This window comes from Polyodon spathula, chromosome 7 (assembly GCF_017654505.1).
Source record: "Polyodon spathula isolate WHYD16114869_AA chromosome 7, ASM1765450v1, whole genome shotgun sequence".
Lineage (NCBI taxonomy): Eukaryota > Metazoa > Chordata > Actinopteri > Acipenseriformes > Polyodontidae > Polyodon > Polyodon spathula.
Window position 1 is genome coordinate 5944668 of NC_054540.1, and position 24272 is coordinate 5968939.

The 24272-nt window shown below is 38.1% G+C and overlaps 1 protein-coding gene across 1 annotated transcript in view; it reads right to left on the bottom strand.

The window, feature by feature from the left end:
- Nucleotides 1-5168: 5168 nt before the first annotated feature.
- The window catches only part of LOC121318050 (PRKC apoptosis WT1 regulator protein-like), a 63879-nt gene continuing 44775 nt past the window's right edge, over nt 5169-24272 (bottom strand). The window contains exons 4-7 of the mRNA XM_041254286.1: nt 18269-18303; nt 13265-13421; nt 11844-11948; nt 5169-7234 (exon numbers count right to left, since the gene is read on the bottom strand). Of these exons, the coding sequence (XP_041110220.1) occupies nt 7148-7234; nt 11844-11948; nt 13265-13421; nt 18269-18303 (384 nt within the window). The 3' untranslated portion in view covers nt 5169-7147. The remainder of the gene's footprint in view (nt 7235-11843; nt 11949-13264; nt 13422-18268; nt 18304-24272) is intronic.

Sequence of the window (24272 nt, forward strand, 5' to 3'; positions counted from 1 at the left end):
CACATCATAGTTACCTGTTAGTGCAGTAGCTTCAAGTTCTAGAATTTTGTTTCTGATACTTCTAGCATTTAGATAAATACATTTAATGGTTGTCTTACCTGAGTTGTTGTTCTTGTTTTGATGCGGTCTCCCTTCTGTTTTTTTTTTTTATTTCTCCCCCCTTCCTTTCTAGTTTAAATGCTTCCGAACCTGCTCGAGGATCTTTTCTCCGAGTAGACTAGTTCCCTTGTTATTTAAATGCAGTCCATCCCGTCTATACAGATAGTCCTCGTTGTAGAAAGTGGTCCAATGATCAAGATAGGTGAAGCCTTCCCGTGTGCACCACGTCTTCAACCATTGGTTTTGATTTATTATTTCCAGCTGTCCATATGGTCCTTTGCAAGGTGCGGGTAGTATACCAGAAAATACCACAGTTTTGGTTTTCTCTTTTAATTTCCTTCCTAGCTCTCTGAATTTGTTTTGCAGGGATTTTGGTCTGTCTCTTCCAATGTTGTTTGTACCGATGTGGACGACTACTACCGGGTCGTCTCCTGTTCGTTCTAGGAGCCTGTCCACGTTCTCAGTGATGTGCTTGACCGAGGCTCCCGGAAGGCAGCACACTGTTGTAGTAAGGGGGTCCAAACTGCGAACTGAACTTGCTGTGTTTCTCAATATGGAGTCCCCAACAATCATGACCTCCCTTCTTTTTGCTGTCTGGTCACCACTGTCAATAGGGTCCTGGATGTTGTTCCTTTCATTCTCTTGTTGTTGGTTCTGCTCATCAAAATTCTGAAGTGACTCAAATCTGTTGGTTGTTTTGATTTCTGGTGGTTGTGTTTGACGAAGTTTCTTTTTTTCCCTGCTTCTGCCTACCTGAACCCAGCTGTTCTGACCTTCTATCTCCCTGGTGGCTTTCAGTCTGTTAGGGGTGATGCAGACTTCCATGAATTGTGGGTGTGCCAGTTCCTCAAGATCTTGTTGCTGTCTCACTTCTTCCAGCTCCATTTCTAGCATACTTACTAGTTTATGCAAATCCTGGATCGCGCGGCACTTTACGCACACTTGGTTTAGCTCCGCTGGGTTTTCTCGGATTTCCCACATCAAGCAGGTGTCACAGATTACTGGCTTGAAGACCATGTTGAGGGTTTTTTTTCTGCAGCCGTCAACCTGCTTTCAAAAACTGCTCTGTACTTTTCCACGCTACTTCTCCCACTTGCTGTCGCTTCCACTCGCTGTCGCTGGGAAGACTGCCTCGTTTAACTGCGTTGTTCTGCTGTGCTGTCGGCTCCTCCCCTCGCCCGTGTCTCAAAACGGCGCTGAATTTGAATCAGCTGCTCCGAGTTTCAGCTTGTTTGTTATCAGAAAAACACACGCGGCTGTGTTTCCCCAATGTCCTCTGTTTTCTGATTAAAGCAATTCAAGATGCAATTTCTCCTTTCTGCTTCGAAACTGCTCTGTACTTTTCCACGCTGTACTTCTCCCACTCGCTGTCGCTTCCACTCGCTGTCGCTGGGAAGACTGCCTCGTTTAACTGCGTTGTTCTGCTGTGCTGTCGGCTCCTCCCCTCGCCCGTGTCTCAAAACGCCGCTGAATTTGAATCAGCTGCTCCGAGTTTCAGCTTGTTTGTTATCAGAAAAACACACGCGGCTGTGTTTCCCCAATGTCCTCTGTTTTCTGATTAAAGCAATTCAAGATGCAATTTCTCCTTTCTGCTTCGAAACTGCTCTGTACTTTTCCACGCTGTACTTCTCCCACTTGCTGTCGCTTCCACTCGCTGTCGCTGGGAAGACTGCCTCGTTTAACTGCGTTGTTCTGCTGTGCTGTCGGCTCCTCCCCTCGCCCGTGTCTCAGTGAATTTGAATCAGCTGCTCCGAGTTTCAGCTTGTTTGTTATCAGAAAAACACACGCGGCTGTGTTTCCCCAATGTCCTCTGTTTTCTGATTAAAGCAATTCAAGATGCAATTTCTCCTTTCTGCTTCGAAACTGCTCTGTACTTTTCCACGCTGTACTTCTCCCACTTGCTGTCGCTTCCACTCGCTGTCGCTGGGGCTTTTTCCCCATTTACTTTCTAATGAGTTGCTCTTCTTTGTTGTGTCTGGCATATCAAACAGTTACAGTTGTTTGCAACATGGCTCTTAATTAGCAATACATTGAAGGGCATGCTAATCTTGTGGATATCTCCACATACCGGTGGTACAGTGAAATTAGCATATGTAAAATAACTTTTCATTTTAAAAGAAAATTCATCAATCAAGCTGAGTGAGGAGACAGTACCTTGGGTATTGGAATCCGTAACACCAGGGTTATCCAAACACAAACTGCTTTTTTAGAAATGTATTCAGAGCTGCTATTGACTCTGGGAAAAATGCCTGAAACAAGCAGACCACTTTTCTTATCTATCTGTTGCTGTCTAAGACTAGATATTATCTGTCTCTATCCTTGAGTGTCCTTTCGTTGGTCGTTTTACTTTTGCAAGGAAGTGTAGCAATCACTCTGCACTTTCTTCTTTCTGTGTCTTTTTCCCCATGCAGCTGGTTTTCACTTGCAACTGTTCAAAGATCTCTTCAATTTGACATTAGCTCAGGGAGCATTCTCTCTTGCAAGTAGTCATGCTCCATATACCTCAATATCCTGTGGTAACACAGCTACTGATCAGGAGTTGCTCAAATGCTGTGCCAAATAAATGTGCCCTATCCCCACAGCTTTAACTCATGGGTTATTTAAAGTGTGTTTCTGGAAAGGATGCACAGTTGGATAACTAACTGTCCCTGACTGTTTAATAACAGTTTCAACTCTTTTTTTTATTCTCGAAACAGATTTCTTTAAATAGGGCTGGTCATTTCTATTCCCCACCACATGTCTTTCTCCACAGCTGACTGTCTAAAAGCTTAAACTTCCCGAGGCTTTGAAGTCTTCTGGTGAAACAGCAGAATTCAATTCAGTCAAAGGAACTCAGAAACCTGTCATACTGCAGTTATCATGTATCAAAAACAAAAAAGAAAAAAAAAATCTATGCACTGAGAGAGAGATGCATGAGAAACCACAAAACTATCATAGAAATTTACCATGGATTGAACTGCTAAAAGTAGCAACATATTGTCATCACAATTATAATAATACCATTCAGGATGTAACCCTTTGCTTTAAACACAGTACGTCAGTCACAAGGTGACAGAAATAGGAAACCAACCTTAGAATCGTACATCAGAATGCATGGACAGACACTCGCTTGCCTTGACCACAGAATGTGCTCTATGGATCTAAATTGGAATGGATTTCCTTGTCTGTAATAGGAAGCCATTACAGCTTTTTTTGTTATTTTTTAATAATTATTTAATTATTGAAATTAATCTGATGTTTCATAACTCAATATAATAGTATTAAGAACAGGCTGCATCATGCAATATCCCAGTAGTATTTCATGAGGTCTCATCCAATAGGCAGGTATAGTGGGAAATATACATGGGGTACCACTTTTAGCATTCAAGAGACAGAATGAATTTACTTCAATCTGCACATTTCTTGTACGTGTAGATTGTTCATAAAATGCATTCTTAATGGTGAGATGAGTTAAAGTGTGACAGTTTGATGAGAATGCATGTATTTTATAAGCTTGTTCTATTGAGTTGTGGGTGTGATGCGATTTCTGAACAACAACCCCATTATGTGTGCATTACTGTAGTAAAACATGCTTTCTGACCTCTATACCAAGGGTTCAAAACCTCTACAAAGACCCTGTTCTTGTGAGTTCAGCTCAGTCTTTCATTATCATGAGTTGCACACAAAGAGCTTGCAGGTAGCTGTCTTAGGCAGCACTCATTACATGGATTCACCTACAATCAATGATTTTGGAATCTTACCGTACATGACATAGCTTGAAATCAATCTTATCTGCATTTAAAACATAAAAAAAAGACTTAAGTATTAGGAATTTCTCTCTGATAGGAAACGTCCCAGGCATTATCCGGGAGGTACAGGCTACTTTATACAGCTCAGCAGCAGCAGCTGTGTAGATTACATGTGAAGCCAATATCTTAAAGTGTTTGGCATCATCTGGTGAACCCTTCAAATGTCTGCTCTGTCGATGGTTTCTGAGATACTGTGTGAGGTACCACATTGGACGAATGCTGCTTCAGGTTATAAGGCTAAGATCCCAGATATGCAAGATTTTATTCCCTATCAAGGATCTGATCCTGGACCAGACCTTCAACACATCCTCCTTAAACTGACCCCCAGTCGATCTGGACCCTTTATCACAGTACTGTGCTTTTAGAATTAAGCAAGTAGTAAAAGGTCATAATATCACATGAACCCAAAAAACACTAATCGAGTAAGTCAGTGCTCCCTCGCTGCAAGGCTCTCGGTTGTAATATGCCTCGGATATAACACTCCTACAGCATGTCCCCCAATTCCCTATATTAGTGATTCATGCAATATTTCTTCAGTAAATACAGTACCGGTGTTGTTCAAACTATAAACAACTTCTCAGTCCAACTTCTATTTCTGTCTCTCCCTTTTGATACAGTATCTGAATTGAAGAAAAGCTGCGTTGGCACTTTATAACACAGACATCTTATTCAGTTTTCGTTTTATAACTAAATAAATATTAGAACAAAAGAAAGTTTACAAACGAGAGGAGGTCATTCAGCCCATCTTGCTCGTTTGGTTGTTAGTATCTTATTAACGTAAGCAGCTTCTTGAATGATCTTAGGGTGTCAGCTTCAGCAACATTACTGGGGAGTTGGTTCACGATTCTCTGTGTAAAAAAGTGCCTTCTATTTTCTGTTCTGAATGCCCCTTTGTTTAATCTCCATTTGTGACCCCTGGTCCTTGTTTCTTTTTTCAGCTCGAAAATGTCCCTTGGGTCGACATTGTCAATATCTTTTAAAATTTTGAATGCTTGAATCAGATCGCCGCGTAGTCTTCTTTGTTCAAGACTGAATAGATTCAATTCTTTTAGCCTGTCTGCATATGACATGCCTTTTAAACGTAGAATAATTCTGGTCGCTCTTCTCTGAACTCTTTCTAGAGCAGCAATATTCTTTTTGTAGCAAGGGGACCAGAACTGAACACAGTATTCAAGATGAGGTCTTACTAATGCATTGTCCATTGTGGGGCACAGGCTGATTTCCTGATAGTATTTATAACTTCAATATGAATTCAAATAACACAAAAAGGACAGCAGGGAATACAAGTGTAATCAAACCTTTATTAAATGTATATTCTCTTCTGTACATGCATATGTTACTGGTGACAGCTAACAAGATCTTCATTATACAAACCAAGTAAAAATGTGCACATTGACATGAATGGGAAGTGTTAACAATGGCATTATAAATCACAATAGATTACTATATACTTAAGCATTTTTAATACAGATAAAAAGATCTATTGAGTTCTACCGAAAATCCCAAAACTTAAAGCAGCCCAAATAATGCATTTCATAAAACAATATATAACCGATTCATTTCTTACAAAGATAAACTGCCATAAAATGAATTACTAAATAAAAATCAAGACATTCCACTCATAAAAAAACAAAAACACATTCCTGTGTTTAACCTTCTAGTTCAAAATAGGTTTGTTTCAGATTAAATGTTATCATATCATATCTGGGTTATGAAAAGCTTGCTAGCTTATTTACATTACCTTAAAGTACAAGCCTGCATATATTAACAGAAATGTTTGTGGAAAATCATTTTAACATTTACTGCTTGTACTGTTGTTTGTTTAAATATGTACTTGTCGTCACATCAGGATTTCAATGATCAACACAATGAAAAAAAGCACCAGGCTTTATTTATTTTTAACCGGTCACTATCTACAAAAGAATACTTCAACAAATGTAAGATCCAAAGTGTTTCAGCTTGGTTTAATTGGAACTAGGATACGCTTATCTGCTTAACTATTTTTTTTACTTGCATGGTACTTGATCATGATGTAGATACAGTGTAAACAAACTGACCCTTCACTGCAGTTCATAATAGTCAGAAACAATTCCAGATACTCAATCGTCAAGATATGGCCCCTTTTTCATCTATATGATCATGAACCAAAGACTTGTAGCATTTAGTACAAAAGGTCTCTTAAATACATTAGTTTATTTAGTCTTCAAATACCAAATCTATGGCCCTATGTACAATACATTTACATTAAATATGTTTCAACCCAAAAGTACAGGTAGATCCCACTAAACCAGACAACTTTGGCAATTACTGCTTAAGTTTATTTCTGCTTTTAATTTTTTTAAAGTCCCAACATGTTTGATGCAAGGCAAAACAAATCAACAGCTGTGTGCTCCTGTTAACACATGGTGTATCTACGAGAGCTTTATTGCCGCTTAACAGATCAAAGTCAATTCATTCCAAGCTCTTCTCACTGTTCCAGAATTTGCTTTTCATAACATTTACAAAACTTTTCAATGAATTAAAAAAAAAAAAAAAAAAAAAAATCATTAACTGATTTGTAGGAAGCACAAATCATGAATGGCAATTAGTGTTCCCTTATAAACACGCTGGGATGTTGCCTACGCTGTATTTATGAGATTGCTTATTTCACAGAAGAGCCCAAAGAACTGTACATAAAACTATTAAACACTCAACAGGACTACATTTAGAAATACTAAAAGAAGTTAAATAAATTCAAATCACAAACATTTCAGCTAGAAGTCTCCCAAAGTCTTTAATGTCGTTTCAACAGCAAAGCCATCAAAAAAGACTTCTAGTCAAAACGTTCATCACTGCATTTACTTTGTTTCTTTTAGTATTTCAAGATCGTCATCTTGCTGCAGTCGAGACTTGAACCTGCATGCTTTTGATCGCATGGCTCACCCTGCACTCCACACGGTAGCGCTTTTACAGTAGGCGAGCCACTGGGGAATCGATAAAGACACATTAATCATGAATGAACTGTACCACTTCTGCTGCTTTAATAAGAGACCTTCATTTCAGCCAGTTTCATGATAGACAGAAAAACGAGCTGCTGATTTTCTTAAATTATTTTTTTCTCCACCCATTCCATAAAATATGCAATTTTATAAACACAGCGCCACATACTGTACTCACAGGTCTTTTTTGTAGCTGTTTTTTTTTTTGTGTTGTTTCTTCCAGCAGTGAACCAATTCTACCTGGTCAGCTGCCCGGTTGTTTCTTCCAGCAGTGAACCAATTCTACCTGGTCAGCTGCCCGACCACCTTCAAAAGGGTCTTGTTCTCGTGCTTGAGCTGTTCATTTTCATCCTCTATGTCATCAAGATCCTGGAAAAAAACAATAAAAAAAAAGACCATTTCATAGACTTTCATTTGAGTTGAATGAAACGGACATGTATCTTTTTGTATTCCAATATTATTTCAACATTCTTTTGGATAAATGCATATTCCTTTTTTTAATTTAGTTTAAATGTGTTTGATATAAAATAATAAATTAGTTTTACAGGAATATATTAGGTGGATAATTAAGTTACAGAACTAGTTAAAAAAAAAAAAAGTTAAAAAAAAACAAAACAAAAAAACACACCATAGGAAGATGACCAAAAAAAAAAAAAGTATATTTTGGTGTAACGATTTCCAAGTGTGTTATTTTATTCCAGACATTGTCCAACACATTACATATTACAAATGTCTAAATTTACTAGGAATTACGCTTGCTTTTTTCAGTTCATAAAATAAATGGTGGGCTCTTTTCTTATTGGGTTTGTAAGGGCAGCAAATAGGTGATTGCCCTGTTTTTCTGATACGTAAAATGTGCTGGAAGATTTGGGCACATTTCAGAATGCAGGACTTTTACATTGACCCCGATGCGTAAGCATGTTTTAAGACAAGGGGGAAGGCACCAGTAACAATTTGCTTGGTTAACAAGTCACGCCTCTATGGGTCACATTACACCACTTTGATTTGCTACACTGTATACATCTTTCTCTTCTAACTAGAATATTTACAATGAGAAACCTAGAACCAAATTGTCCAAGGAATATAATTCAAGGACTCTCTCATTGCTGGATTCTGATTCTGTGTATACAGAAGATTGCCTGTTAATAGGGGTCCCTGTACAGCATATTGGTAATAATGAGATAAGCTCACATATACTTTATTTGTAATTTTACCAGATCACGTCAAGTTCATCCACTACAAGTAAAAGGTTGACCAAAAACCACCAATCAATCAAATTTAATGTTATCTTTTACATACTGAAGATCAATGAACAGCCAAAATCAAGTGCAATGGGAGGAATTATTGTGAATAAATGTCAATGTTTTTTTATGAAAAATGTGACAGGTTTGATTAGATTTATTTCACTCACAAAAAACAAGACTTGGCAAAGACTCTGAATTAGTAATGCTACATTTGGCTGTGTGTGCGTGTTCGGGTAAATTAGCAAAGCCCACACTGATGAGTGTGATGAGACGTGCACTCAGGTCTTCACAGTGACAGGGAATGCTTGGAATTCATAATAAATTAACAATGCTCCCAGCATATTAATCATTAACCCAAACAACGGGCACAGTAGACAGTCTCTATTAATAATGAAGGATGTTTGAGAGGTTAATCCAAGTCTGATGGACCATTATTTCATCTGTTGAAATTTTGCCTGCTGTAAACAAGATTGGTATTAACTATTTAACAACATTCAATAGTGTCAGCACAACTTTAATGCAGAAGCTAATGGAAATGTAAGCATATCACTTTTATCCATTTCAGGTTGTAATAACAGCTCAGTAGCTACAATGTACAGCTATGGCCAAAACTTTTGCATCACCCTGCAGAATGAAGTAATTTTGCTTCATAAAGTGGAATGAAACCTGCTGAATAATGTAACATTACCATATTCAATTACATAGTGCTTTGTAGTTTTCCATATGCCATTAGGCCACTTAATCGACCCAACTAAACAAACAATATTGTTTATTTGTATTGGTTAAACACTGTTGTTCTGGCTCAAACTACTTCCAGCTTGGTTACACCCAAAGTGAAGTAAAAAAAAAAAATATAGCATACACCATGCATCAGTCTTCCAGCACAGAATTTATAAAACAGATTGCATGAGAGGTTTTATTTAATGAGATAGCTAGGACTAGTGGTTACAGTAAAGTACAAAAAGCCAAGAGATTTCAATCCCAGCTCAACCACCGACGTGCTAAATGATCTTGGATAAACCCTTCTGACCTTGTTTAACCTTGTTTTAACTTAGTCCCTTCTATTTGTAAAACTGGGCTGGTCATAAGGTACAAGATTCAGCATATGACATAGACTTTTATCACACAGGTGACGATGGCCAAATAATATACAAATGGCAAAGCTGAATCATGCATGCTTATCTCGCAACTAATCTCAATGCAAATATGCATCAGGAGGCGAAATGTTGATTACAGGATGACTTCACAATGTTAACCAATAGCAACAGTAACCAACAGATAAACAGAGGATGCTCCATGAATGTTCACAGAGTACTGCAGTTATTCCACAGCACTCTAACAATGTTCTTTGAGTATTCAGTTTATATAACAAGTACAATCTTTGGAAAAGAAAGCATGTTTAAACGTATTGTATATTTAGCAGATCAGAGAATCACTTAGGATCAAACTCTGCATCGGCTTAGCAACACAAAGGAATCTGGAACAGTGAAAGTCATCCGTTCATTCTGTCATTGAATTTAAATTAATACAATATTGATTCCAAAAGAAGACCCGGTAACATAAATTATTCATACAGGATCACCAAATATCAAAAAGTTATTCAATGCTAGAAACCTCAACTTTTTTTTTTTTTTTTTTTAATCTCTACAGCAGGTTTATCAAATACCACACATAAATTTTATCAATTATTTTCCCGGCCTCAATAAAAACAGAGCTGGTTTAATGCTTTGCAAGTTTTTCAAAGTCCTTTTTTGTGATGACCGAATCTGCACTTTCTCCAGCAGAATGAGAAGTAATCATTTACGAAGTGACGAGGAAAGCATTTCAGTGATTACTGAATAATGCCCAAACAGCTGCGTGATTAAACTGTTGAAATATCTGTTTTACAGAAGGATTAACACAGCTGTCCTCGAGTAGATTTATAAGAACTTGCTGCTTACTAATAAGATTGAGATCTAGAATTAACAGATTAGTGTTGTATATTTGAGCTCGGAGATAACCTGCATCATTCTTCTCAATGTGTTTGCTCAATGGGACACACACAATGTTCTAATTCCAAGAGAGCACAGCTGATACACGTTCAAACTAACAGATGCCTGCCTAATTACCAGTATATAGAAATGGCAGAATTTATTTTGGTTTTTTGCATCATTTTTAAAATCATGTGAGTGTGAATGTGGTTTTGGAGGAAGGGAGTGGTGAAGATCACTGTTAAAAAAAAAGAAAAAGCCAGCCGAGAAATCGCCTGTCGTTACACCTGTCTGACACTTGTGTTTTTAAATTCTTGGTGAAATAATGACTTATGTTCAATCTGCGTTATTTATGTGCCTTAAAAAAAGTTTTTATTTTTATTTTATTTTTTTTACAAGAACTTAATGGATATTCAATGTTAGTTATCATGCCTAAGTTTTCTTATGATTCGGTTCCAGTCATCACATCCTGGGGACTTACAACCTTTTTTTGTGTTGTTTTACTTCCACATGAGTGTTCCAGAGTGTAAAGCTGCTATATCAGATGTACTAGGAAGTTAGACAAGAATCGCAGCGCTCTGTCCAGGCCACCAGGGTGATTCACAAGTCACCAGGTAGTGAAAAATAAAAGCACACAAAGTGAATCTAAAAAAGAATGCATTAGTTGTGATAACACAGATTTGACACACCCACAACAAGCTGAAAAAACTAGTTGTTTTGTAAAGCCAAGCATTATACCAAATGGATTAGAATTACTACAAATTGTATCTAATCATCTGGCCAACTGCCCAAAAGTTCCGTCTTGTCTCAGTTTACTCATGACACCATAATAAACATTTGCCTTCTGAACCAGTTTTACTCCAATTTTATGACTGTCTGATTAAGTGTATGGATGAATTACATTACCAAATACATTTGCAAATGTAATTTAAAAAGCAGCAGCACTCTGCAAACAACTTTCCAAAATAGTATCAGCCAACTCCCTCGCCAGCAGCCAATCATAACAAGAGGCAGCAACTTTACCTGGCCAGTCTTCTACCTGACATGGCGGAATAGCTGAAGAAACTCCTTTCTGAAGGAAACTGTTAAAGGCAGTGCGGCATAAGAACGTTTCAATTTTCCTGCTGTTTTACCGGATCAGGCAAAAGTTCTACACTGGCACTGGGCTTGAGAAAGTGAAAGCTTGCTGAAACAGCAATGCAGCCACATCCGTGATTAAAAAGCAGTCCTTACTCTGATCCATTTCCTGACCAAACAACATCAGGAATTCCATTTAACCGCAGAAAGATTTCAGAATACAAACTGTAAATCAAAAGAAATCTAAAACCTAGGGCAGCACAACTAAAGTTGTAATAAAATGCAGCCGGCACAGTTATTAAACTGGTGGCTTTAAAGAAGAGAAAAAAAAAAGGAAGGAAAATATATTTTGGTTGCTACTCTAACCTTTCCAAGACATCAGAAACAACTGCTACATAAATCAAAAGGCAGTAATGGTTGAGCAGACATGGAAGACGTTTCCACATACTTGTTTCAAATAGTCTTCCAATTTTCAGTGCTTTGAAATATTGCGAGTTATGGTTTCATGTGTAAGCGATTGTGACTGCAGCGCAACAAGGTCGATGTTGGGACTAAGGTGAGACTGGGCTTTACCGGGTACAGCTGGACACATGGCACTAAAGCATGGGACTAGTCTGGCCGGTGTGGTTCATTCATATGCCTATTAATATATGCTGTTAGTTGTTGTTTACAATAAGTATTGCTCACCCTGTTCAGGAGGTCGATTTCTTCCTTTAGCTTCCCAATTAGTTCGTCTTTATCCTGGTGAGCTTTCAATAGCTGTGCACTTTCCTGTCTCTCCTTGGCAAGTTCCTGGAACAGGAGAACATAAACCTTGAACATACTTTTTTTTTTTTTTTTTTTGTATTTGAGGGGTAACCAGATGGTCTCCCATTTCAATAGTATCAATCTTTCTCCAAGAATAGAAAGTAACTGCCAGTACAGATATTTACTGAGCACCAATCTACTCCTGATTATCTGTGTTACCAACTGGTCTGATTCCTCTACTTTCCCATGCATGCAGCACACACCATGCTGTTTCAAGGTGTTTATGGCACACCATCATTGACAATAGCCAGGGAATAAATAATGTTCACATGACCACCTGTTTTGTTCAATATTATTGTATTAGTGATATTTCTGATTACCTTTTACAAACCCAATATCTGAAGAATCAATGTCACGTTTTCCAATTTTAGTGTGTTTCATATTCAGGGCCAGTGGAATGTTCCATTAAATATATAGCAGCAGATCCTTACACTTGGCTTCCTATCATCAAATGAAACTGATATGTTTCCAGTAACTAAGAGATACTGCAAAAAAGCTCATATTTGACCCAAGGAAGGCCTTAGATTTTGTTCATCAACCATTAGTAGACATCGAAGGTACATTATGTGCTGTATCTTTGTAACTTGAGATACACAACCCACCCCACCCCCCCCCCCCCCCCCACCCCCCACCCCACCCCCCCGTGTGGGCCTATAGGAAATGATTACATTTGTGGATCTTTAATGCATCATGGAACACAGCCCTCAGGATACGGAACTTCAAGAATTTTCCAGGAAAGACAAATGGTTCTGACCTTGAAAGGTTACCTGTCAGTAAACAGGTTTTATTACTGTCTAGAAGAGATTATTCTATTTTAGGAAAGTGACACGGCACTGACCTGTAGCACTGGACTGAAAAAAAAAAAAAAAAAAAAATGCTACTCTGAATGATTCATGGGAAAGCCCCTTCAAACTTTTCATAGGTCCCGTTCCCATACTGAGTTGGGGGGTGGGGGGGGGGGGGGGGGGAATTCAGGGAATACAGAGAGCACCAGGGTCAAAAATCATGCTCTTCTTTAACAAGCTCTGTGTGATCTTTAACAGCTGACAGTATTTTGGCTGAACTACACAGAAAAAAGAAACAGCGCAAGACAGTGAGACAGTGTAAGGCAAAAAGAGTATATCAGCACTAAAACACAGTACAAAACTTTCAATTATTTTTTTGGATGAAGTGGCAGCTACAGTCTCTATAGACAATGTCCATTCTCAATCAAAACAATATTCTACGGCTTTCGAACCAGTGCTATACATTCAGATTTCCATGGACAGAATGGACTGGATATCACATTTGATTGTTGTTACCCTTTCAAGTTCTTCGATCATCTTCTCCAGGCCTCTGGCAGGCACTGTGCCCGATGGGTTCTGCTCCCGGTTATGCCGGGTGTGCCCTGTCCGGTCAGTCCTGGCATAGCACTTAGAGTTTCCAGGGACCTCTTCATCTGGAACAGGAGCCGCAGAGCTACATAAATAAATAAATACAAGCATAAATAAATAAATAAAGGCACTTGCATTAACCACCAATGGAGAAAAAAAAACAAAAACACTGTTTTCTCTGGGCTGAGATGGACTTTTGTTTAGGCAGTAAGGGAGCATTGTAGTACTTTTTAGGTCACTCTCAGGCTGACAAAAATAGCCACCTGTCTGGAGATCCTGTTAGTTTGCCACGTAGTCTGAAAAGCTTGGGGACCCAGGTTAACCATTCAAAATGTGTGGACAAATTCTGCTTGCACTTGAAGTCACCCGAGTCTTAATATTCACAATACTGCCACGTCCCTATGCTACAGGGCATAAGGGTAATGGATTGTGAGATTGGTTCCACTCTGAGAAGGTTCCACTCTGAAAGACAATGTAAAGACCTAATTACGAATGTGCCCCTGTGCCTCTCTTGAATTAGTGAAGCAAGTCGACATACAACAGTTTTAGTCTCCAGTGCTGTCAATTAGTACCAAGTTCTTAGCTTTCAGGAAAGATATCTTTCCTTCAGTGATCTGTAGTGATAGCACGCGCTTTAAAAAGTGGCCTATTTAAGAGCCCTATTAAATCTCTACTGTCATCTGTAAGAATCACTTTACAAAAATGCAAAATATCCTGCTGAATTAACAACCACAGCGACCCCTGCCCTAGTCCTGCAATCCAAGCCAAGGCTGCTATTTTCCACTGTGGTTCTCTGTGCATTTTTAATAGATGGTTCATGAAACTCTACAACACAAAAAACACAGGCCACATAAAAAACCAGTAAAACCTGGGTTATAATTCAATTTCAGAAATACCCAGGAAATGCCATTATATTACATAGATGCATGTTGATTAAAAGAAGAGCATGAGATGCCTGTACAAATATAATGTAATGTTGTTTTTACAATGTATGCTACAGTATTTAGTATGCTCAATTAACCCGGGATGCAGAATGCTGGTTAGAACACATTTACCAGGGTCCTTCTGGGAAATAACTTTTCTATCGCCTTACCGCAACAAAACTGGCCTTCCCTAACCATTACCAATCCATATGCTTAAATGATTCCAATTCTGATTCACAAGTTAGCCAGGCATTCTCCATATTAAGGTTGAATTCTTTCGAGCTACCCTTGGCTTCCAGCATCCAACAATAAAACAGAAAAAAACATGGAGCCCTTGAAATGTCAGAATCCATTTAGCTCATGTTTGGTCATTCATTTTTATATATCGTATTATTCTCTGCATTGTATATGGTAGAACTTTGACATCCCTAAAACAGAAGCAGCTGTGGGAACTGACAGCCTGCCGCAACATTCTTTAACATGCATTCTATTGTCAGTCAGTCCTTATGTTCTGCAAGCCAGAGCTAACCTCATTTGGACTGAGGAAAAGACTCTACTCTTCCACATCTGCTTCTCATCCAGTGATGCATGGCATTAAGCATTCACGTTCTGCATGTCTCTTCAATAATAAAAAGGCAGCCTTTCATTTTGAAATACTCTATTAACCTATCCAATACTGGCTACCTTTGGATTACATTGATGAAGGCCTCTATCTATGTAACTACACTTACAAAATGTATTCCAATGCAAACCAACGTTATAAAGTTTCCACTGTCCACTGCTTAAGGGATTGATACTTGCTTTAAAAAAAAAAAAAAAAAGCTATTCTTGTAGAGCACCATTTTAATTAAGTCCAATTTCACCTAGTGCTCATCTCTATCTCCAATGTAATGTATATTTACTTTGAAGCGGAAATTGTTGCTTGGGGGAGAAGGTTATGGAAAATGTTCTGCATCTGCAGCCAGCTTTGAACATACTGTAGGTAGTTCATCCGGAACTTTATATTTTACATGACATTTCAAAGGCTTTTATCAGTTAGTTAAAAAAATAAGGGGCCAAAATAATTAGTCTGTGCACATCATTAACTCCCCAGTTTTCTCAGTTAATAATGGATAGAACAGTAGCTTACTTGCTTCTACTCGCTATGAATTTTAACAATCTGAGTGGCTACAGTATGTAAAGCCGGTGAAGTTAAACCGTATCAGTGCTACAGTATAGACAGCCCAACTTTTCTAAGTTTGCATACCATAAATAACCAAATGGTCCACATTCCCATCCACATTTCTTTGTAGGTTTTTTAATTTTTAATTTTTTTGCCCAATTAATCGGTAAAACTTACCAAACCAGCTTGTTTACTGTATTTGTTTGGAATAAACTATGCAAAACAGCTTTTATATCTACTCCACACACTCATTACAGCAGAAGTTACACATTGTATTTCCTTACTGTAAATCCCTCTGTTTATTCATTGCACATGCTACAGTAATGTTGCCATTCTGCTTATGTGCCATAGCCTTTCCCTAGAGGGATGCAATGGCCCTCCTATCCTGTCTTATGCTGTAGACACCTACAGTATAAAATACACAGCAGTGTTCTCTCTTCAATGCAGGAGTGCTCCAGTTGCTGTTTTCTTAACATCCCAATATGTATGGCTTGGCTTACTGTAGATTAAATCAGACGTAGGATAGTGAATCAGAAGACTGAATATGTGCTCATTCACGGTCAGAAATCATATTAACCTACAGTCAAACCTGTACTGGTTATACTAAGGAAACCGCAAGTGGAACACACTCTGCTTCTCCGACGCTAGGTCAGGGAAAACTTCACAAGATGTCTTACTGCTACACCTGGTTTTAATTATTATAATCAGAGTGGTGTACAAGGAAATGGAAACTACTTATTTGGCAGCAGTTGTAACTGTTGAAACCTAATTATGTTCAACAGCTAATAACAGAAGCGAGTCGAAAGTCAAATTCTTTTGAAAACTTGATGATTTGGTGGAACCAACTGCCTAGCACAATGTTGGTCTTAATAAAAGTTATTAAAAAAAAAGACTCAACAGGCAGTTTGGCTTAGCAAGGCAGTTTAAATACTAGCATTGTTTTAAAAAATGTTTTCATTCTCTCGAACATAACAGAATTTTGCACTTGTGCAGTACAGTAGTTCTCTTGATGGCAACAAAATACACAAGAACGGAAAACATTGCAGATCCTTGCACAGGTCATGTAATTTTTATTGTACTGTATTTTACTGTTCTGTGCACTGTGGTGTATTTCCATTATGTCAGTCTATACTGTATGTATTATGCACTTTAAATAAAACATTGTTATTATGAAGCGAAATACGATAACTGCCCTGATTTCACCAAAAACATTTTTTAAGGTTTCATTTTGACAAACTCTTCCCTTGACGATCTGAATGCTCGGTTTTCCAGAAAAAAGCAGTTTTTTTATATGACTGTTGCGTGTATTAATGCACTGTGTTTATTTTGAAACAGATTACAGTACCTGCTCATGACGAGACATAAGACATGTAAATATAATATTAATTTTAGGCATGCAATATTGCTTGTAAACATGCATTCTCTACTTTAGCGCCAACACTTCAATTTTATACAAAGATTCATTAATCGGAATAAGGCATGAGCGATATTCTATGCCACACAAGACTCGTTACAGCTTCTTTGCAGAACGCCAAAAGGAGCATCTGCCGACTGCTGAGGCATGCTTTTAAATAGGCCAGCTTGTTTCTCCTCAAGTCTGATCCAGGTGGTTAGTCAGGTGACAATTTGGTGTGATTTATTTCATAATGAAGTTTGAGGTTGCTCGCCTTGTACACACTATAATGTGTAAGCGATTTGTTGCAGATGAGACACAGAGGTTTACCACTGTTTTCAGTGAAAGCAAACGCTTCCTCCCATTTTGGCTTAAAGCCTCATACTTTCGTTTACTACTCATGGAGAGTTTTCTCAATGCCACTGTCTCCACAAAATGAACAAGCAATTAATTCAAAATTATGAAATTGACTTTCAACTGCAGATCCAGCTTTCACTTCAGGTGATAAAAATGTCTGTATGCAACTTCATGCACCAAAGTTAAAGGCAAACTCTCTAAGGAACACATATTCACACAGTTTTTTGGTTCAAATTCCAATTTAATGATTCTGTGCAGCTTGTTAATGCATAAATGCGTTCCAACAATAAGCGTGTGGTATGCACTGCATACAGCATGAGCTCCTGTGTTTTATCTTTTATATGCAATCCAACATTTGTCTTGAGAACCAATGCTTAAAGAATAGTCATTAAAAAACCTTAGGTTATATATTCCATTGTGTTGCATAAAACTTGACATAATCGGTCAAGTACAATTTTTGTGCATTAAACTGCACTGTACATTGCAGATTAAATGTCATTTGTTTCTTGTTACTGTCTGCAGTGGACCACTTACTGCATCAATTTCATTTGATTTCTTTGAAATGTTTTGATCTTTGTATTATACTATTCAGCAGAATTAGGCATTAGTCCCTAATTTTACTGGTGCCTTGGTCTATGCTGCCTGAATCAGCCTTTAAGTTTTGGAAGAACTGCTTGTGAAGTATGTCAATGATATAGAAGGACTTGTGTTTTCATGAACAGAGGGACTTTTTATTATGAGCAATTTGCACAATTAATCTTACAGCCACATATATCTAAACAGGCAAGATTGTGAACAAATGAAAAGTGTGATATTCATGAAACTGACCTGGACTGCTAAATAATAATAACAATAATATTTTTACAGAGGTAGGCTGTGATCTGTGCATTATATGCAGACACTTACAACAGGACATCATCCGCAGGACGGAGCACAAGGAGGTTAAGTGACTTGCTCAGGGTCAGTCAGTGGCAGGGTGGGATTTGAACTGGTGACCTTCTGGTTACAAGCTCTTGACTTTAACCACTGGACAACACTGCCTCAGAGAAGCCAATGACTATTAAATACATCAAATCAGACATTAAGACATTGCTTACCTTTTATACTTGCTTGTCGCAGCTCTAGGTGTGTCCTGGAAAACAAACAGAGACTGAGGTAAGTAACCTTACTACAAGTATCCAAAACATTACACATTTTTACTCTATGTGTTGAACACAGCTTGCAAAAAACACCCCACGTCATATTTAAAATTCAGCCACAGTCCCACGGTGCTTGTAAAAAACAACATTGAGCATCACACCTCAAGCATATTTTTAGTTATTGAATTTTGATTAAATTGAATAGACTTCTTTTTTTTTTTTTTTCGGGCAAGATTCACATTCTGAAAAAGGGGGTACCCTAAGCACCAAGCATTACATGTATCCCTCTCAGTAAAAGAGACTGTGGACCAGTGCAATGTCATGGCACACATTGTTCAGCAAGTACACTGTCTTATCAGAAAAGTACAGGCGGCAGAGGAATCCTCATCTGCGGTGTGGCTGCTGAACCCTGTCAAGCCACTGGGCCCCACCTGCTCTCAGCAACGTTCAGATATGATGTTAAACACTCTTCAGTTATTGCCACTCCTTACACAAAGCAGTGTGCATTTCTGTCTGCTTATGGACTCTGATATGGTCGTGTTTAGATTGAGCCTATCAGTGGAGCTCTGGTCTGAGCCCTGCCTAGTCAAAGCAATCACTGAGCATTACTGACCCCAGTCTATTCTACTGCTAGGATGTGTGAGATGAACTACCGGTATGACAACTTCAGAATAAATTAAAAAAAAAAAAAAAATATATATATATATATATATATATATATATATATATATATATATATATATATATATATATATATATATATATATACAACACACACACACACACACACACATATTTTGGAGCAAAACAGTATTTTTCTTGTACAATACCCACAACCAAACATGGCCTAGAGCAGGGGTCGGCAACCTTTCAAATGCAGCGTGCACATACACCACTTTCACAGCAGAAAGCACAAACTGCACGATCCTTCTTCTGAACAAATCCAAACTCCTCTGTCCAGCTAGCGTGACATGAACGCACATCAGCTTTTGCTTTCTTACAGACAGACACTTTGTCAAGCTGGGTTGTTTTTTTTTTTTTTTTCTTTACTTTCACTTGGAGCAAGTACTGCCAACTCACGCGATATATTAATCGCGCCACTAGAGACGCCAGACTAAAGAAAATAAATAAACAAATATGTTGTTTAAAAATTAACAAACATGACTGTGGTAAGTACAGGAAAAATATTTTTTAACTTTAGATCTTTACGTTCTGGACTAGCCGATCCCTGGCCTAGAGAATCATAGAACACAGATGTGTACCGAGTATGAAGCCAATATCTCAAAGCGTTAGGTACAGTAACATGAACACAGTATGTCACAAGTGGTATCTGTCCCTGTGAAAGTGCTACAAGGCAATCCAAAAATGCCCATAATTTATTTGATCTGCAGCTAATAATTTTTCCACAGCAGCACTGCAAAATGGCTCACTAACTTTACTGAATACATACACTCCAAATTACATGTAATGTACCTACAGCAGGCTCCCAAGAGAAACAAATTGGCTTTGAAAGATTTCTGTAAATATGTTGTTTTCAAAAGCTGGAAACCTCAGTCACGCTCAATTATATAAGAAATGAAGGACTGACATTTCATCGAAAATTAAATACAAAGTGAATTTCTCGAGGATACAATAAGTACATCTGATGCAAGTGGACTGGAATTGCCTTCCTAGGCAGACCTCGCAATTTAACAGAAACCCTAAAGGAGCACTAAAGGAGGACTGAATTCTCTCCATTGGAATGAAAACACAAGGATGTATTGTTTCATATTATTATTATTTTTTAGTAAAAACATACAAAAATTCCAAACAAGAGGAGGGTGTCTGGCTCATCAGTGCTTGCCCGGTTCCTAGGAGAGGGTTCAGTAAATGCTGTGAAGTCCCAATATTTCTTTTTCCTTCCAAAAATCTGATTATGAGGCAGACAAACTTTCACCTGTGCATTTCTTTGGTTGTTCTGAACTTCACCTTTTTCTCTTTATCCCAAATAAGATTTATTATAGCATTTATTTCAAGTGCTTGTGGATCAGAGCAAGTGATTTATAGGAGGCTGTGTGGTCCAGTGGTTAAAGAAACAGGCTTGTAACCAGGAGGTTCAAATCCCAGCTCAATAACTGACTCATTGTGTGACCCTGAGCCAGTCACTTAACCTCCTTGTGCTCTGTCTTTCGAGTGAGATGTTATTGTAAGTGACTCTTCAACTGATGCATAGATCACACACCCTAGTCTCGTATCTTGTAAAGCGCTTGGTGATGGTGGTCCACTATGAAAAGCACTACATACATACATACAGTGGCTTGCAAAAGTATTCAGACACCTGACCAATTCTCTCATATTACCGAATTACAAATGGTGCATTGAAATTTTGTTCTGTTTGATATTTTATTTTAAAACACTGAAACTCAGAATCAATTATTGTAAGGTGCCATTGGTTTTATGTTGGGAAATATTTTGAAGAAAAATAAAAAACTGAAATATCTTGCTTGCATAAGTATTCAACCCCTGTGCTGTGGAAGCTCCCAGTTTGCACCGATGAAGGATCATTGGTAAGGCTGTGAATCTGAAGGAAAATGAAGACCAAAGAGCATTCTACAGAAGTTAAGAGATAAAGTATAGATTAGGGAAAGGGTACAAAATAATATCCAAGTGTTTGGATATCCCAGTAAGCACAGATGGATCAATAATCAGGAAGTGGAAGCTGCATCACACCACCCAGGCACTGCCAAGAAAAGGCCGTCCCTCAAAACTCAGCGCTCAAACAAGAAGGAGACTTGTGAGAGAAGCTACAGAGAGGCCAAAAATCACTTTGAAGGAGCTACAGAGTTCAGTGGCTGGAAGTGGAGTAATGGTGCACCAGTCAACCATATCAAGAGCTCTGCATAACACTGGCCTGTATGTGAGGGTGGCAAGAAAGAAGCCATTACTCAAAAAGTACTACCTGAAAGCACATCTGGAGTTTGCCAGAAAGCATGAGAGTGACCCAGCTGCAATGTGGGAAAAGGTTTTGTCATCAGATGAGACCAAGATAGAGCTTTTTGGCAAAAACTAAAAGCGCTATGTGTGGCACACCTAACACTGCCCATGCCTCAAGACACACCATCCCTACAGTGAAGTATGGTGGTGGCAGCATCATGCTGTGGGGATGCTTCTCATCAGCAGGGACTGGGTATCTTGTTACAATTGAAGGAAGAATGGATGGAGAAAAATACAGGAAAATACTGCAAGAGAATCTGCTTCAGTCCGCTAAAAAACTGAAGTTTGGGAGGAAATTCACCTTTCAGCAGGACAATGATCCCAAGCACAAGGCCAAAGCAACACTGGAGTGGCTCAAGAACAAAAAGGTGAATGTCCTACAGTGGCTAAGTCAAAGTCCTGATCTCAAGCCCATTGAGAATCTGTGGCATTATTTGAAAATTGCGGTCCACAAGCGTTGTCCAACCAACCTGAACCACCTGGAGCAAATCTGCCAAGAAGAATGGGCCAAAATCACTCTGACACTGTGTGCAAAGCTGGTACATACTTACCCCAAAAGACTTAAAGCTGTTATTGCAGCGAAAGGTGGCTCTACCAAATATTAATGTGTGGGGGTTGAATACGCAAGCAAGATATTTCAGTTTTTTAATTTTCTTAAAAATATTTCCCAACATAAAACCAGTGTCACCTTACAATAATTAATTTTGAGTTTAACTGTTTTAAAATAAAATATCGAATAGAATGAAAATTTCAATGTACCATTTGTAATTCAGTAATATGAGAAAATTGGTCAGGGGTCTGAATACTTTTGCAAGGCACTGTATATATGTGTGTGTGTGTGTATATATATATATATATATATATATATATATATATATATATATATATATATATATATATATATATATATATATATATACACAGACACACACACACACACACACACACACACACACACTGCTACTTGTGTAATCAAGTAGCTAATCTTTAAAATCCTCATACAACATGTTTTGTTAGTTCATTTCCACCTTGGAACATCAACATCAAACATATTTTTGTATATATGTGGTCATTTTAAATGCAAAGTCACCATAACAAAAACAGCAACAACCATGGATATAGATAGCACATTTCCAGCCAAAGTCATCCCCAAGCTCTTAAAGTTTTCAAAATTTCCTTTACAAGAATGTTACTTAATACAGGTTTTACAGTCTTGATATACTAATGATTTGTGCACTAGGTCATGAGAACACACCTGTCTAAAAGCAGCCACCCCACATGCCCTGGGATTCATGCTGTGGATAATGAATCAACAGCCCCAGCACAGGCTCCAGCTTCATTAATTCAGATAGTTTATTACTCGCCCTCACCACACTGACACCCCAGTTTATTATACACTGCAAGAATGCAACGCCCGGCAGCCCTGATGAATTCCTGACTGCTGTAGAATGGGCTTCGGACGGAGTCATGGGTCTGCAGTGCAACTTGGCTTACAGGACAAAAGTAAAGGGAAATGATAATAGTTTCCATTAATATTTTATGTTGTTTGTGATCAAACGTGTGGATGCATGTTTTCTTATTTACGGACCTCTGATTCACAGAGAGCGAAGTATGAACTAAGATATGTCCGTGAGACAACAGCTATACAATTATATATACAATTATACTGAGGGTTCACGATCAGGAGCATTGGCAGCATCAGTATTAATCTCTGGCAATGAAACACTGGGAATAAAACCCACAAAATTATATCTGTTCAAACTAGGTAGAAAGGACCTTCTCTAGGATTTCTGTAGAAATGAAAAATACACTGTAAAACGTAACAAAAAAAAAAAAAGTAACTAAAAACTTTGAAAGGAATTCTCTTAATAGCTGTTGTTTCATCACCCTGTCCACTTCCCATCCCAGGCCCCACACTGTCTAACATCGGAAAACTACAACAATGAGTAATGGATTATACAGCATGCTGGCCGCTTTATTGGTGCACTTGAAACTGTATGCAACGCTGAAATCACCTTATAGATAAATAGATACCTTAAAGTAAATAAAGAAGAGCAGGCTCTCCTTTTGCACTGTACAGTGTTTGTAATCTTTTCTGAACTTTAAACTATACCTATCTATTGCTGCTACTGAGATAAGAAGGAAGCTGCCTCAAAAGCACTGGATTTTTTGTTCTGGTTTGACTGGAGATAAGGCATGGTCTGCTTTTATATAAAAACATACATCTTTAGATGTCTCCTCTGTCTTCAAAGTGACAGGTGAGGGGAAAAAAGAAACCTGATATTTTTGTTCTCTTAATGAAGAGTAAATATTATCTCTCATCATCTGAACAATTTCCCTCCCCACAACTGCATGCTAAGGGCATTGTCAAACTGTTTGCTTTTAACAAAACTATTTCAGGAATAAACTTTGCCCATCTCCCCTTCCCCTTCTCTTCACTTTTATTTCAAAACATTACCATAGTGATCTGGCATAGTTAACCTGCAATTACATCTAGCTTAGAACTAAGCCTTTACAAGTAGTTTGTGATATATGTCTATGCAAGGCAATTGGAAAATGTTTTAAAGTTTGGGATTGGGGCTGTGGCAGAAAGAGGTCAGTATTAGTACTGCACAGAAATCAGACGAGGGTCATTGATGTTGATTGGGCTAATTTATTATTCAAAGTGAAAAAAATGAAGAAATAGCTGTTTGGATTTATGATGAAAGCTGCTTCTTCACTGTTTCACTTAGAATGGTAAATTAGCCCTCCCTGTGGACAGCTTAATACCAATAACCAAATAAACTGGTTCGTGCAGCACTAGTCGGCTTGCATTGGCTAATATTATCTTTTTTGTTTCGTTTACTTTATGGATTTTGACCCACAGAGTTTAAAGCTATTATTCTCAGAATATTCTTTTCAGGTCGTTCACTCTTAGTACCAGGATTTTTTTACCAGGACATTTTTTTCTATCTCATATTTATTCTTAATAAAAGCCACCTGTCTGAGT